Consider the following 15,780-nt stretch of genomic DNA (forward strand, 5'->3'; position numbering starts at 1 on the left):
TTTTTTTTTTGGTTTGAGATGGAGTCTGGCTCTGTTGCCCAGGCTGGAGTACAGTGGCACAATCTCGGTTCACTGCAGCCTCCACCTCCCAGGTTCAAGCGATTCTCCTGCCTCAGCCTCCTGAGTAGCTGGGACTACAGATGCACTCCCTCACGCCTGGCTAATTTGTTTTGTATTTTTAGTAGAGATAGGGTTTCACCATGTTGGCCAGGATGGTCTTGATCTCCTGACCTCGTGATCTGTCCACCTTGGCCTCCCAAAGTGCTGGGATTACAGGCATGAGCCACCCTGCCCAGCCTCAACTCTCCATCTTAATCCTTTTATTTTTTTTATTTTTTATTTTTTTTGAGATGGAGTTTCGCTCTTGTTACCCAGGCTGGAGTGCGGTGGCGTGATCTCGGCTCACTGCAACCTCTACCTCCTGGTTTCAAGTGATTCTCCTGCCTCAGCCTCCTGAGTAGCTGGGATTACAGGCATGCACCACCATGCCTGGCTAATTTTGTATTTTTAGTAGAGACAGGATTTCACTATGTTGGTCAGGCTGGTCTCGAATTCCTGACCTCATGTGATCTGCCGGCCTCAGCCTCTCAAAGTGCTGGGATTACAGGCTTGAGCCACGGTGCCCAGTCCTTAATCTTTAAATCATATAGTGATTTATATTATTGTCTCCAGTCTTGAAGTCTAGGGAGTGGTATCTTTTGATGACTAGTAAAATGCATTTCCCCTTCATCTATAGGATTTAATTCCTTTGAGGAACTACAAGATTTGTCATTTCCATCATATAAATTAAAATTTCTGTAATAACCTATACACTTACTATTTAATCTATATGAGGGAGCAGTTACATATATGTAGCCATTTCCTTCTTGTTATGTCATCATGAGTTAGTCTCAATTATTTCCCCCGTTTTCCTAATCCACAAAGCTGGAGAATTAAATGAGTTTTAAGGTTGGTTTTTATTCTAATAATAGGATAAGAGATTTTGGACATGTGTGTTAGTAGCCAGCAGTTAACACCTATTTTCCTGTCATAGGCACTACCAAGATATTTGACAAGCCAAGGAAGCGAAAACGACAGAGGCATGCTGCAGCCAAGATGCAGTGTAAAAAAGTGAAAAATGATGACTCGTCAAAAGAGATTCCAGGCTCAGAGGTATTACTCAGTTCCTGATCTTTTCACCTTCTAAAGAGAAGCTACTTTTCACACCAGAGGCCACATCCCTCTTTCCCTTGAGTTTTCTTAAGAATACTATTCTACTGAAATGGCTGATGGCCATAAGGAATCTTGGAGGAAAAGTAGAGCCTTATCCTAATAATAAGGCAAGGCATGTATTGCAGCTGTCAATATGGTCTTTTTAAAAGATCATCACATCCTATGCTGTAGGTGTCCAATCAGGTATATAAGTGTTTCATCGTTAAGTAAACTTGTAAAACCGGAGAGTACAATGTCAAGTCAGCATATGATCTGAAGGAACATAGATACTGTCCTATAAAAGTTGAAACTGGCCAGGTGCTGTGGCTCACGCCTGTAATCCCAACACTTTGGGAGGCCGAGGCGGGAAGATAACTTGAGGTTGAGAGTTCGAGACCAGCCTTGCCAACATGGTGAAACCTCATCTCTACTAACAATACAGAATTACCTGAGTGTGGTGGCATGCGCCTATAATTCCAGCTAATCGGGCAGAGGCACAAGAATCACTTGAACCCTTGAGGCAGAGGTTGTAGTGAGCCGAAATCATGCCACTGCCCTCCAGCCTGGGTGACAGAATGAGACTCTGTTGCAAAAGAAAAAAATTGAGACTGCTGGCTGGGTGTTGTGGCTCATGCCACTCAGCTCTTTGGGAGGCTGAAGTGGGAGGATCATATGAGAACAGGATTTCGAGACCAACCTGTGAAATACAGTGAGACCTTGTCTCTACTTAAAAAAAAAAAAAAAAATCGAGACTGCTGTGGTTAGCGGGAAGATTTACTTGCTTATTTCTTGAGACCATCAGCTACTTAATCTTAGGACAATTTTTATGAATATCGGCCTTCAGGAAACAAAAGATTTAAAACCATTTACTTGCAAAGCATCAGTGCAATCATTGATATTATCTTCGGGTTTCCAACTCAGGTTAAAAGAGAGAAGTCAGGTCAGCATCACACATTATGATGCAGAATGTTTCTTTCCAGGACAATTTGAATAGAATGCCCAAGAGGGGCATTATTTAGGAAACACTGATCTTGGAAGGACAAATAAGTAATCAAATAAACTTAAGAATGTTTTCTCTCCCTTAGTGAAACCTTAAAATGGAACAGCTCAGAAAGTTCCAGTGGAACAAACAGCCTCAGAGCAGTTAGTGGCAGGGCATGAGGCGCCCACTACCCGCCCAATCACAGCAGGGTTAGAACTAACATTGCATGCAGTCCGCCCGAGTGATTGGCTGAACATCTGTAAGTGCTTAATGGCTAGACAAATAGCAGCCCAGAGGGAGGGGGTCAAATGGAAGAGACATCAATAATACAGATGTGGGACATTATTTTTTCTTTGCAAGGGAGAACTAATGCCTCACAGGACGGCCACAAGCCCCAAGGAGACTGTTGAGGAAGGTGTAGAACACGATCCCGGGATGCCTGCCTCTAAAAAAATGCAGGGTGAACGCGGTGGAGGAGCTGCACTCAAGGAGAATGTCTGTCAGGTAGAGAAATGTTTGCCCACTTGTGTTTTCATTGCATGTTCATCTTTAAAGGGAAACCCACTCCATCTCTTTATGATGGTTTCTTGGTAGAATAACAATGCTTTTGGATGATTCCAGTGGAGTCACTTTCTTTAAGGATTTGACCCCTTTTTTTCTCCCCACAAAGAAAGATACTTGGAGAAATAGTTTAGTGTTGATGAACCACATGCCCTTAAGGCCTATGAAGGAATATATGCCGCGAAACAAGTCTGAGATGGAATATGTGAATCTCTGGTTGCTTATTCAAATATAATTCTCCAGTACTTCTCATGGTGTCACAATCTTTGGGTTTGTAAGAAACTTTTCAAGGGTAATTTTAGCTTTGAGGTATTTTTCCTTTAATGTGGTGACTTTAGAAAGCCTACCACCTATATTGTTTTATTTATTTAATAAATATTTATACAGTATTTACTATGTATGAAGTATTGTTCCAAGCACTTTATAAATATTACATTATTTAGTCATCCTAATAATCTCATAAGTAGAGTTCTGTGATTATTCCCATTTTGCAGATGAGGAAACTAAATTACAGAGAGGATAAATAGCTTGCTTATATTCATGAGAGAAGCCTGGATTTAAACTTCGGCAGTCTGGATTTAGAGTCTCCCTCTCCGTTTTTCTAACCTTTAAGCTCTGTTGGACTTGGTTGGTTTAGAGTCTTAACCATTTTGTTGGATTGCCTCTCTGTGAGATAGGGAATTCCACTTTATTGTTAGAGACTTGAAGTCTTTGTGAGTAGAGTCAATGACCATTTGAATATATATATTTTTAATGGTCTTGATTTACCTATGTAATTCTTAAAATTTAGTATATACAAACTTGTTAGGCAATGCGCAGTGGCTCATACCTACAATCACAGTGCTTCTGGAAGCTGAGGCAGCAGGATTGCTTGAAGCCAGGAGTTCTAGACCAGTCTGGGCAGCACAGCGACACCCCTGTCTCTATTTTTAAAAAATTTGTCTTTTTTTTAGATTAGCCAGCTGCAGTGGCTCATACCTGTAGCCCAACAGGTCAAGATTATAGACTTGTCTTTTAAATAAACAAAAAACTTGAGGATGTTAGTTTTTCTTTTTTCTTTTTTATTAATTAATTAATTAATTTATTTATTTATTTATTTTTGAGACGAAGTCTCGCTCTGTCGGCCAGGCTGCAGTGCAGTGGCGCGATCTCTGCTCACTGCAAGCTCCGCCTCCTGGGTTCACGCCATTCTCCTGCCTCAGCCTCCCGAGTACCGGGACTACAGGCGCCCGCCACCATGTCCAGCTAATTTTTTGTATTTTTTGGTAGAGATGGGGTTTCACCGTGTTGGCGAGGATGGTCTCGATCTCCTGACCTCGTGATCTGCCCGCCTCGGCCTCCCAAAGTGCTGGGATTACAGGCGTGAGCCACCATGCCCGGCCAGTTCTTCTTTTTTAAATTGAAACCATAGGCCAAGCATAGCACTAATCTCAGCACTTTGTGAGGCTGAGGTGGGTGGATCATTTGAGCCCAGGAATTTGAGACCAGCCAGGCAACATGGTAAAACCCTGTCTCTGCCAAAAATACAAAAATTAGCCAGGCATGACAGTTCGTGCCTGTAATTCCCCTGCTGGGGAGGCTGAGGTCATTGGATCACCTGAAGCTGGGGAGGTAGAGGCTTTAGTGAGCCATGGTCATGCCACTGCACTCCCACCTGGGTGACTGAGACCCTATCTCACAAATAATAAATAGTAATAGATAAATAAGTTGAGATCTCTAAAAAAGTAAACTCAGACCAGAAAATGTTATTGTGGCCAATATAATTTCAATCCAGTTTCTTTGCCTATTATCTTCACTATTACATTCTTGGACCAGATCCCAAACAACAGTCTTAATCCTCAAAAACAGTTATGCCCATTATTTACTTAGTGAGACAAGTCAGAGTGTAAATACATTTTACAAAGATCATTTAATGAAAAGGTTAAAGGTAAGGTGACCCTGTGGTCCTGGCTTGTCTGGATCAGTCTTTGTGTAGGTCCCTTGTGCTGTCACAATTTATTAATAGCACTTCTTTTCACTCTCAGGTGTCCCAGTTTGAAAGATAAATTACGTGGTTATTCCCAGTTGAAGAATTAGTCTATAACATTTAGTTAATGCAAAAACTTTATTTCTAATTCACGTTGTAATTAACGTTTTCCTATTTAAGTGCTGAAGGTCAGTTTTTTTTTTTTTTTTTTTTTACCATATATAGAAACGTTATTGGCACTCTGAATATGCAAAGTACAATATATAGTGCTATTTTTCAGTTTTTATATGTGAATAGTAGATAATGGGGAGTCAGACATTTGAGGATATCTCAGACTATAGGTTGATAAAGTCCCTGAGTTCCCCTATCAATTCCAGGCTACCTCTCTAACCTTTCTCCCTAAAGCTGTCCTGTTTTTTATTTAAGCTTTGATTCTTAAGTGATCAAGACCTATTCTGTTTCTATGAGTTCTTGAAGCTAAAACTTACTTAGTCACCTTTCCCCTTGTTTGCTTTTCATAGTAGTACAAGGCTTTAAAAATATTTGGGCTGGGTGCGGTGGCTCACACCTGTAATCCCAGCACTTTGGGAGGCCAAGGTGGGTGGATCATGAGGTCAGGAGTTCGAGACCAGCCTGGCCAACGTGGTGAAACCCCATCTCTACTAGAAATACAAAAATTAGCTGGGCATGGTGGCGCATGCCTGTAATCCCAGCTACTCGGGAGGCTGAGGCAGGAGAATCACTTGAACCTGGGTGGCAGAGGTGGCAGTGAGCCAAGATTGCGCCATTGTACTCCATCCTGGGCGACAGAGCAAGACTTCCTCTCAAAAAAAAAAAAAAATTGATAAATCTTACAATGTTTTATAGTGACAGATGCCCATTGTTATTTCCTAAGCCCCTGTCTTAAGTGAGGCCCTATCTTAGCTGAGATTATTTCAGAAAAGTGATCTCTCTCTGGGATGGTTGTAGGTATGTCCCAAAAGGGCTGTTTAGACCTTGGTGGGAGCTCTTTTGGAACTTTATGATCCAACTCTAGCTAGCCAGTGTCTGTTGCTTGAACCATTCAGTAGCTTTCTGGTTTATCTCTATGCTCTTTTCTGACCTTTCTACTCTTGAACTCGTTTTCCATGTAGCAGTCAGAACAGTCTTTTTAAAAATGAATACCTGATTTTAGCCTTCCTTTGTTAAAGCTCTCCAATGGTACACCTTTGTAACTAGACTAAAATCTACAACTACGGGCCCTTGCCTCTTTCTCACCTCCTTTTCTGCCACTTTTAACCTTTGTTTACTTTAACCCACTGACACTGGTTTTACTCTTGATTCTCAAACATGGAAAAACAGATAGATGTTTTCTTTCTCTTAACAGAATTGTGAAAAATTGGGTGAGCTGCTGTTATGTGAGGCTCAGTGCTGTGGGGCTTTCCACCTGGAGTGCCTTGGATTGACTGAGATGCCAAGAGGAAAATTTATCTGCAATGAATGTCGCACAGGTAAAGTAGATATCGAACGGTCTTCTTCCAAAGAAAGTTTGAATTTTAAGTTTTTCAGGAAAGACATTTATTGGAGACACTATTTTGTGGCAACACTGGGCTAGTTGTTACAGATATAGAAATGGTGCTGTGGGGTCACTGCTTTCAGAAAAGCTACCAAGTGAATAATAAATGGGTAGCATAATACAGTGCAAAAAGCATTGTGTTGGTGATACATTTAGAATGTAATGTAAGCAAAGATGAGCTAATGCCATAGAGGAAGATATTTGTGTTTAGCTTTAAGAGAGAAAGAGAAATTGATGTCGGGAGGGGAAGTGCAGAAGGTCTAGTAATGAAAGCGTGTAAAACATTTGGGGAATATGGAATACAGGCCAATGTGTTTATAGAGTTTAGGATATTTTAGGTAAAAGGCATAGGCAGTAACTAAGAGGGCTTCTTGGTTACTTGTAATATTTTATATTTCTTAATCTGCGTAGTGATTACATGAGCATGTTTACTTCATCAACTATACTCTTAGGATGCGTGTACTTTATGGTGTGTACATTATACATCGATAAAAATATTTACCAAAAAAGTAAAAAGATTATTTGCGGGTTATAATGCTTAGATTGGGTTAGAAAATAGGACTAGTCAGCTGAGACCAGCTGGTAAAGCACTTCATAAAGCTGTGCTAAAGTAAAGTGTTCTTTTTTTTTTTTTTTTCTTAGCATGATGTGTAGATGTTACAGCATGTAAACAGTGAAGAAATCAGGGCTGAGGTATAGATCTTATGCCTGTAAGTCATTGAAGCTGCACATCTGGATGATACTTCCCAAAGAAAAAGTGTCATTAGGGTAGGATAATGGTCAGTGACACTACCTGGGCGTATATGCTCTTATAACGAGTTACTGGAAGGAGAGGAGGAGCTAGTCAATATCTCTGAAGCCACAGGAGTCAGGTGTTATCTGTAGGGGCAGATGCAGCAAAGATACTAAGGAGGTTCTGGAGTGAAGAGAGGCTTTTGTATGTGGCAGTGAGAAAATGCTTCAATTTTTGCCAGAGGATGTCTCATTACACTAGATTGAAGGGTGAGTGGATAGCCATATACATAACTTCTTGAAGAAACTTGACTTCAGCAGAAAGGAAGACAGTACCTAAAGGGAGGATATTATAGGGTCAAGAGAAAAATCATTTTGAGTGTGTAAAACAGCTCTATTAAGGTAAAATTGAAGTGCAAACAATTGCACATATTTCAGGCATATGAGTTGATAAATTTTGGTATGTGTATATGTATGCATCTGTGAAATCATCACTCAGCATTATTATTTTGAGATTCAGTCAGGTTGTTGTGTGTATTGATAGTTCATTTCTTTTTATCGCTGAGTAGTAGTTTGTTGTATGGATTTACTTGGTTGTTGATCCATTCATCTGTTGATAGACATTTGGGTTGTTTCCCGTTTTGGTTATTATAAATAAAGCTGCTGAGAACATTCAAGTTTTTGGACACTTTGTACCCTCCCTGCCCCTTCCCTCCCCCTCCCATTTTTCTTTTTTTTCCTTGAGACAGGGTCTCTCTCTGTCGCCTAGTCTGGAGTACAGTGATATGATTCTGGCTCACTTCAGCCTCAACCTCCCAGGCTCAAGCTATCCTTCTGGCTCAGCCTCCTTAGTAGCTGGGACTACAGGTGCTTGCCACATGCCTGGTTAATTTTTTAAAATATTTTTGTAGAGACAGGATTTTATTACATTATTACCAGGCTGGTTTTGAAGTCCTGGGATCAAGCAGTCCTCCTCGTTCAGCCTCTGAAAGTGTTGGGATTATAGGTGTAACACACAATTCCTGGCCACATTTTCTTTTTTCGGTTTTTGTTTTTGTTTTTGTTTTTCAGAGTCTTGCACTGTCACCCGGGCTCGAGTGCAATGGCGCAGTCTCGGCAACCTCCGCCTCCTGGGTTCAAGCGAGTCTCCTGCCTCAGCCTCCCAAGTAGCTGGGATTACAGGCATGTGCCACCACTCCCGGCTAATTTTTGGATTTTTAGTGGAGACGGGGTTTCTCCTGTTGGTCAGGCTGGTCTCGGACTCCTGACCTCAGGTGGTCCACTCTCCTTGGCCTCCCAAAGTGCTGGGATTACAGGCATGAGCCACTGCACCTGGCCAACTTTTTCATATTCTTAGTGATGTATTTGTAAGACTAATAGTTCTTAATTTTTATGAAATCCAGTTTATCAATTTGTTCTTTTTATGGACTGTGATTTGCTGTCATAGCTAAGAAGTTTTGCTTAACCCAGTGTCACAAAGTTTTGTTGTTGTTTTTTTTCTTTTTAATCTGCGACAGAGTCTCACTCTGTCACCCAGGCCGGAGTGCAGTGGCGTGATCTCAGCTAACTGCAACCTCCACCTCCTGGGTTCAAGCGATTCTTGTGCCTCAGTCTCCCGAGTAGCAAGGATACCAGGCGTGCACCACCATGCCCAGCTAATTTTTGCATTTTTAGTAGAGACGAGGTTTCACCACGTTGGCCAGGCTGTTCTCAAACTCCTGGCCTCAGATGATCCACCTGCTTTGGCCTCCCAAACTCCCAAAGGGCTGGGATTACAGGTGTGAGTCACCACGTCCAACCAGTGTCACAAAGATTTTTAGTTCTGTGTTTTCTTCATAGAATTTTTTAGTTTCACATTTCAGTATTAGGTCTGTGATGTGTTTTGTATTAAGTTTTGCATATGACATGAGGTATAGAGAAGATAGAATTTTTTTATTTTTGGTTTTTTAAATTTGTGGGTTTTTTTCTCTTTTTCCTAGGAAAGCTATTATCTTTGAGAGTAGGACATTTTACCAGTTTTGGTACAGTGTAAGAAATGGGAGTCACTTATTAGTGCTCTTGGCTCACCCTATTTTCCTGCAATAGGGTGGTCACATCATTGTTTAGATTGCTTAGGTTTAATAATAGCTACCACGCCTGTAATCCCAGCACTTTGGGAGGCTAAGGTGGGCGGATTTTTTAAGGTCAGAAGTTTGAGACCAGCCTGGCCAATGTGGTGAAACCTTGTCTCTACTGAAAATACAAAAATTAGCCAGGCATGGCGGTGGGTGCCTGTAATCCCACATACTTGGGAGGCTAAGTCACGAGAATTGCTTGATCCCAGGAGGTGGAGGTTGCAGTGAGCTGACAACATGCCACTGCACTCCATCCTGGGCAAGAGAGGGAGATTGAGTCTCAAAAAAAAAAAAAGTTACCAGTTATTCAGCATCAGGTAGTGTTTTCCCTGTTTACAAATACATATTCAAATATTGTTCTTAAAATATTTATTTGCTGGATGTTCTCAGTGTTTATAGATAAAATGGATGATTTGAATGAGCCGTTTCCAGCAATTACCTGTAGGAGGATTCATGTTGAGGTCTGTTTACCTGTCAAGCTTAGGCTCTTTTTCTTATGTTGTACTGCATCTCACAGAGAGATAGAGGTCGGTGGTTTTTGTTTTGTTTTGTTTTTTTGTTTTTTTGTTTTGTTTTTCTGAGACAGTCTCCTTCTGTGGCCCAGGCTGGAGTTCAGTGGTGTGATCTCAGCTCACTGCAACCTCCACCTCCCAGGTTCAAGAGATTCTCGTGCCTCAGCCTCTGTATTAGTTGGGATTATAGGCGCCTGCCACCACACCCAGCTAATTGTTTTGTATTTCTAGTAGAGACGGTGTCTCACTATGTTCCCCAGGCTAGGCTTAAACTCCTGGCCTCCAGTGATCCAATTGCCTTAGCCTCCCAAGTGCTGAGTACACTGCTTCTGGGTGGTTTTTGACTTTTTATTACAAAAATCTTAAGACATACACCAGGGTAGAACAATGTAAAGAATCTCCATGTATTCAGTTAATTTCAGTAGTTATCAACTTCTCTCTCATTTTCTCCCTATATTTCAAAAGGTTTCTAACACAACATCTAATGTATAGCGAGAATATGTAATAACTTCTTTGTGTCATCTACCAGCCAGTTCATTTTCAAATTTTCTCATTTGTCTCAGGGATGTCTTTTTATTATGTTTTGAATCAAGATCTAGATCCAGAGAGAGGCCAAAAATGTCTCTGTAGGTTTTGTTAGGGAGATTACCAGCATTGTATGTCGGGTGATTTCCTGTAGTGTAAACTTTTTTATACATCTCTTAAGTTTCTACTTATCTTTAACAATACTGCCCCCACACCTTTTTTTTTTTTTTTTTTTTTTTTTGAGGCAGGGTCTCACTCTTATCACCCAGGCTGGAGTGCACTGGTGTGATCTCAGCTCAGTAAACCTCCACCTTCCAGGCTCAAGCAATCCTCCTGCCTCAGCCTCTTGAGTAGCTGGGACCACAGGCATGCATCACCATGCCCAGCTAATTTTTGTATGTTTAGTAGAGATGGAGTTTTGCCACGTTGCCTGGGCTGGCCTCGACTTCCTGGACTCAAGCCAGCCACTCACCTCAGCCTCCTGAAGTGCTGGGATTGTAGGCGTGAGCCTCCTCTCCCAGCCCAACTTAAATTTCGTTGGTTGCCTCCTGGAGGTATCCCCTTAACTTGTTCCTCTGTCATCCATATTTCCTGTAAACTTGTAGTTAGTCCAGGGGCTTGATTAGGTTTAATTTCAGTTTTTTCTTTTTTTGGCGGGGGTGCCAGCGGCAAGCATTTTCTGTAGACAATACGTACTTTCTGTTGTATCACGTCAGGGAGTATGTATTACCAGATTGTTCATTTATAATAATACTAAGATTGTTACAGTGGGTTCAGACGATGTCAAACCGATCAGTCCATTATAAAATTTCTTATGAACTTTTCACCTAATGGTTTAGCATTTGGTAGATTCTTGAATTCTTACTAATTTATCTTCTCTTGGCTTCTCAGGAATCCATACCTGTTTTGTATGTAAGCAGAGTGGGGAAGATGTTAAAAGGTGCCTTCTACCCTTGTGTGGAAAGTTTTACCATGAAGAGTGTGTCCAGAAGTACCCACCCACTGTTATGCAGAACAAGGGCTTCCGGTGCTCCCTCCACATCTGTATAACCTGTCATGCTGCTAATCCAGCCAATGTTTCTGCATCTAAAGGTATGGATTTCTTATGTGGACCAGTCTAATTGTAAAACCTCAGTTTAATTGGCAACAGATATTTTCTTTTTTCTTTTTTGTTTTTTTTTTTTTTTTGGAGACAGAGTCTCGCTGTGTTGCCCAGGCTGGAGTGCAGTGGCGTGATCTTGGCTCACTGCAAGCTCCGCCTCCTGGGTTCACGCCATTCTCCTGCTTCAGCCTCCTGAGTAGCTGGGACTACAGGCGCCTGCCACCATGCCTGGCTAATTTTTTTGTATTTTTAGTAGAGACGGGGTTTCACCGTGTTAGCCAGGATGGTCTCGATCTCCTGACCTCGTGATCCACCTGCCTCGGCCTCCCAAAGTGCTGGGATTACAGGCGTGAGCCGCTGCGCCCGGCCGGCAACAGATATTTTCAAATGCAATCAATCCACCATGTCACTTTATGGCCTCTCTCTAGCTTTTATCAGAGAGATTACCCAACATTGTATTTGGGAGAGAAGAGGGGCATAACGAACTAGTTCAGCAGCCAGGCAATGCCAGGGCTCCATAGAACACAATGTGGTTGTGTGGTAGGGTATTAAATATTTGGATTTCATGTGAGATATAGTTTGAGAAAGTGTTCTGCTGCATGTCCTCTTCCCCCTATTGATTAGAAAACCAGAGTGTAGTCTTCCCCTGGGCTTTTTTTTTATTTTTAATTTTTTTTATTTTTATTTTTTTTGAGACGGAGTCTTGCTCTGTCACCCAGTCTCCTCGATCTCCTGACCTCGTGATCCACCCACCTCAGCCTCCCAAAGTGCTGGCATTACAGGCGTGAGCCACCACGCGTGGCCCCCCGGGCCTTTTTTTTTTTTTTGAGATGGAGTTTCGCTTTTGTTGCCTGGGCTAGAGTGCAATGGTGCAATCTCAGCTCACCGCAACCTCTGCCTCCCGGGTTCAAGCGATTCTCCTGTCTCAGCCTCCCGAGTAGCTGGGATTACAGGCATGAGCCACCATGCCTGGCTAATTTTGTATTTTTAGTAGAGACAGAGTTTCTCCATGTTGGTCAGGCTGGTCTTGAACTCCCGACCTCAGGTGATCTGCCTGCCTCGGCCTCCCAAAGTGCTGGGATTACAGGTGTGAGCCACCGCGCCCGGCCGGCCATTTTTATATCTCTGGTTTCAGTGTGATATCATTCAGAAATGCATGTCAAGGCAGGATTGGGGGTTTCGTGTTGATTTGTTTTTTGTTTGTTTGTTTTTTTAATGAAAACTCTTGTCCTAGAAATTTTCTTCTGCTTCATAGTTAAGCTGAGATCTGAGTTTTCCAAAACTGTCTGTGCATATAGGTAAACTTAAGTTTTGAAATGTGTTCTCTTTGGTAAAACAAGTTGTTTTTGTTGTTGTTCTTGTCGTTGTTTGTTTGTTTTTTTTTTTTTTTTTTGAGATGGAGTTTCACTTTTGTTGCCCAGGCTGGAGTGCAATGGCTCGATCTTGGCTCACTGCAACCTCCACCTCCTGGGTTCAAATGATTCTACTGTCTCAGCCTCCTGACTAGCTGGGATTACAGGCACATGCCACCATGCCCAGCTAATTTTTGTATTTTTAGTAGAGACATGGTTTCATCATATCGGTCAGGCTGGTCTCGAACTCCTGACGTCAGGTGATCTGCCTGCCTCAGCCTCCCAAAGTGCTGGGATTATAGGCATGAGCCACTGCACCCAGCATGTGTTTTTTTGTTTGTTTTGTTTTGTTTTAAAACAGGAGGTCTCGCTCTGTTGCCCAGTGTGATCTCAACTCACTGCAGTGTCCACCTCCCAGGTTCAAGAGATTCTCTTGCCTCAGCCCCTGGAGTAGCTTGGATTACAGGTGCTTGCCACCACTCCCGACTACTTTTTATATTTTTAGTATAGACGGGGTTTCGCCATGTTGGCCAGACTGTTCTGGAACCCCTGACCTCAGGTGATCTGCCTGCCTTGGCCTCCCAAAGTCCTGGGATTACAGGCGTGAGCCACCGCGCCTGGAAAAACCCAATACTGTATCTCTGCTGGTGAATTCATGTGTGCCAAAAGAACCTTGACTTTTTCCATAGAGGATTGAGGAGGTAAAATTTAGCAGTGTTGATGTTTGTTTTAATCAGACTGTCAGTACCTTTTTTAGGATTATTTCCTGGCCTCATGGGTCTCATAAGTAATTTCACTTGTTGGATCAAAATTGCAGTTTCGATGAGTGTGATGGTGTACACCTGTATTTCCAGCTTCTTGGGAAGGTAAAGCAGGAAGTGGGAAGACTGTTTGAGCACACAGACTTTGAGGTCACGTCCAGCCTTGGCAACACAGGGAAACCCCATGTCTTTATTAATACAAAGAAAAATGAAAAGAGTTGCAGTTGGCTACCTTCTCGTTTTTAATTGTTATTACAGATTGCATTAGAGGGTTTGGTGGTGGTTTCATGATGGTTTATAATAGATGAAGTATTTGAGGGGATGTATTTCCTCTGGAGAGGGTAGAGAGGTTCGTTCACTTGAAAGGCTTTAAAAGCATTATTGTTGTCTCCCCTCTCCCTATTTATTCTGGGGCTGATTTCCTAGTTGTCAGGACAGTGGTTTGAGTTGGGCTTTCCCTTGTTGAAGCAGGCTCACTGACAGTTACGGGATTTGATTCCTTTTGGAGACTTATCACATAGCTCCCATCTGAGTTTTCTTGATGGATCGAGTGTTTAAGATCCATCATCTTAGTGGTCATTCCTTCTATTTGTGACATTTTTTCAGTGCTAACAAATAGACTTGAATAACTCACATTCTTTTTATATTTAATATTTTTGTTTTTCTTTTGCTCGTCTCTGATTTTCCTGCTTTAGGTCGGTTGATGCGCTGTGTCCGCTGTCCTGTGGCATACCACGCCAATGACTTTTGCCTGGCTGCTGGGTCAAAGATCCTTGCATCTAATAGTATCATCTGCCCTAATCACTTTACCCCTAGGCGGGGCTGCCGAAATCATGAGCATGTTAATGTTAGCTGGTGCTTTGTGTGCTCAGAAGGTAAGAAATCATTTCTTCCTCTATTTGTAGTCTAAAATGTGATTAAATCAATGTTTTAATTGGAACAAAAATACTTTTCATCAGATTGCCACTGGAAAAAATATTAGAAATGATACTATTCATCTGCCATTCAGGAAATGATGTCCCGAATTAATGATTACATAGCAGAACTTTTTTTGTTTTTTTATTTTTTTGAGACAGCGTTTCACTCTGTTGCCCAGGCTGGAGTGCTGTGGCACAATCTCAGCTAACTGCAGCCTCCACCTCCCAGGTTCAAGCAATTCTCCTGCCTCAGCCTCCCGAGTAGCTGGGATTACAGGTGCCCGCCACCATGCCCGACTAATTGTTTGTATTTTTAGTAGAGACAGGGTTTTACCATGTTGGCCAGGCTGGTCTCAAACTCCTGCTCTCTAGTGATTTGCCCGCCTCGGCCTCCCAAAGTGCTGGGATTACAGGGGTGAGCCACTGTGCCTGTCCAGCAGAACTTTTTAAAACTTGGCTTTGTTGCCCAATAGGGAGAGGTTTTATTTTTCTTATTTTGAATAATGACTTGAATTTTGTTAAAATGATAAACAATTGAAGCAGTAAAGACAAAAATTCACTTAATCTCACCATCAGAAAAAAAAAATCATTGCTTAATATTAAGTGGCATTATTCCAGACATTCATGCATGTCAGCAGATAGAAAGTCTGATACCTAGATAGAAACAATTCTTGAAAATAGCATTATCATGTAATTGTGTTTTGTTAACAAGCAATTTTATACAAATTAATAGAAAAAGAGTGAACGTGATGGAAAAAGTGAAGGGATTTGTGAACTTTAGTTATATATTTTCTCATTGTAAGAATATTAGTTCTTAAGAGATCACGTAGAGGAAAGATAAATTTTCTATATATTTTATTCTTAGCACTTTCACCCAGGCTGGAGTGAAGTGGTACAATCTCGGCTCACTGCAGCCTCCGCTGCCACGCCACTCCCCATCCCTCCCCCACCGGTTCAGGCGATTCTACTGCCTCAGCCTCCTGAGTAGCTGGGATTACAGGCGTTCAACATCATGCCCCACTAATTTTTTTTTTTTTTTTTGTAGAGATGGGGTTTCACCATGTTGGCCAGGCTGGTCTCTAACTTCTGACCTCAGTTGATCTACTCTCCTCAGCTTCCCAAAGTGCTAGGATTACAGACGTGAGCCAGTGTGCCCGGCCATTTTATTCATTTTTAAAATACTTGTTTTTTAGAGCAGAGTTAGTATTAACCTTTTACGTATTTTCTTTTCTATCCTTATCATCCCTGACAACTTGATTTTTGCTAGTTAAATGGAAGATTTTAGCACTCATCACCAGTATGTTAATTGTAGTACTTAAAGTTCTGAATTCCTTATTTCAGTTTTTCTCGTGGTTGTCTGAACTTTTGTGATCCCACAGGTACTCATTTCTCTGCTTTGAGGCATCATTTGCCTTTGTACTAGAAGGATATCTAGTACAAAGGTAAATGATACTTTTCTAAGTTCATGGTAATGGTATTGGTATTTTGTAATGGTATTTTTCTAAGTTCA

At 41.7% G+C, this 15,780-nt stretch overlaps 1 protein-coding gene across 14 annotated transcripts in view; it reads left to right on the plus strand.

Annotated features, from left to right (window-relative positions):
- The window catches only part of NSD1 (nuclear receptor binding SET domain protein 1), a 170,572-nt gene that overhangs the window by 114,639 nt on the left and 40,153 nt on the right, over positions 1 to 15,780 (plus strand). For all 14 annotated transcript variants that reach the window (XM_008958210.5, XM_034961061.4, XM_034961057.3 and 11 more), the window contains 5 exons: positions 1,034 to 1,152; positions 2,534 to 2,677; positions 6,067 to 6,190; positions 11,030 to 11,230; positions 14,049 to 14,228. In XM_008958210.5, the coding sequence (XP_008956458.1) occupies positions 1,034 to 1,152; positions 2,534 to 2,677; positions 6,067 to 6,190; positions 11,030 to 11,230; positions 14,049 to 14,228 (768 nt within the window). The remainder of the gene's footprint in view (positions 1 to 1,033; positions 1,153 to 2,533; positions 2,678 to 6,066; positions 6,191 to 11,029; positions 11,231 to 14,048; positions 14,229 to 15,780) is intronic.

The sequence above is a fragment of the Pan paniscus genome, chromosome 4, assembly GCF_029289425.2.
Source record: "Pan paniscus chromosome 4, NHGRI_mPanPan1-v2.0_pri, whole genome shotgun sequence".
Classification (NCBI taxonomy): Eukaryota; Metazoa; Chordata; class Mammalia; order Primates; family Hominidae; genus Pan; species Pan paniscus.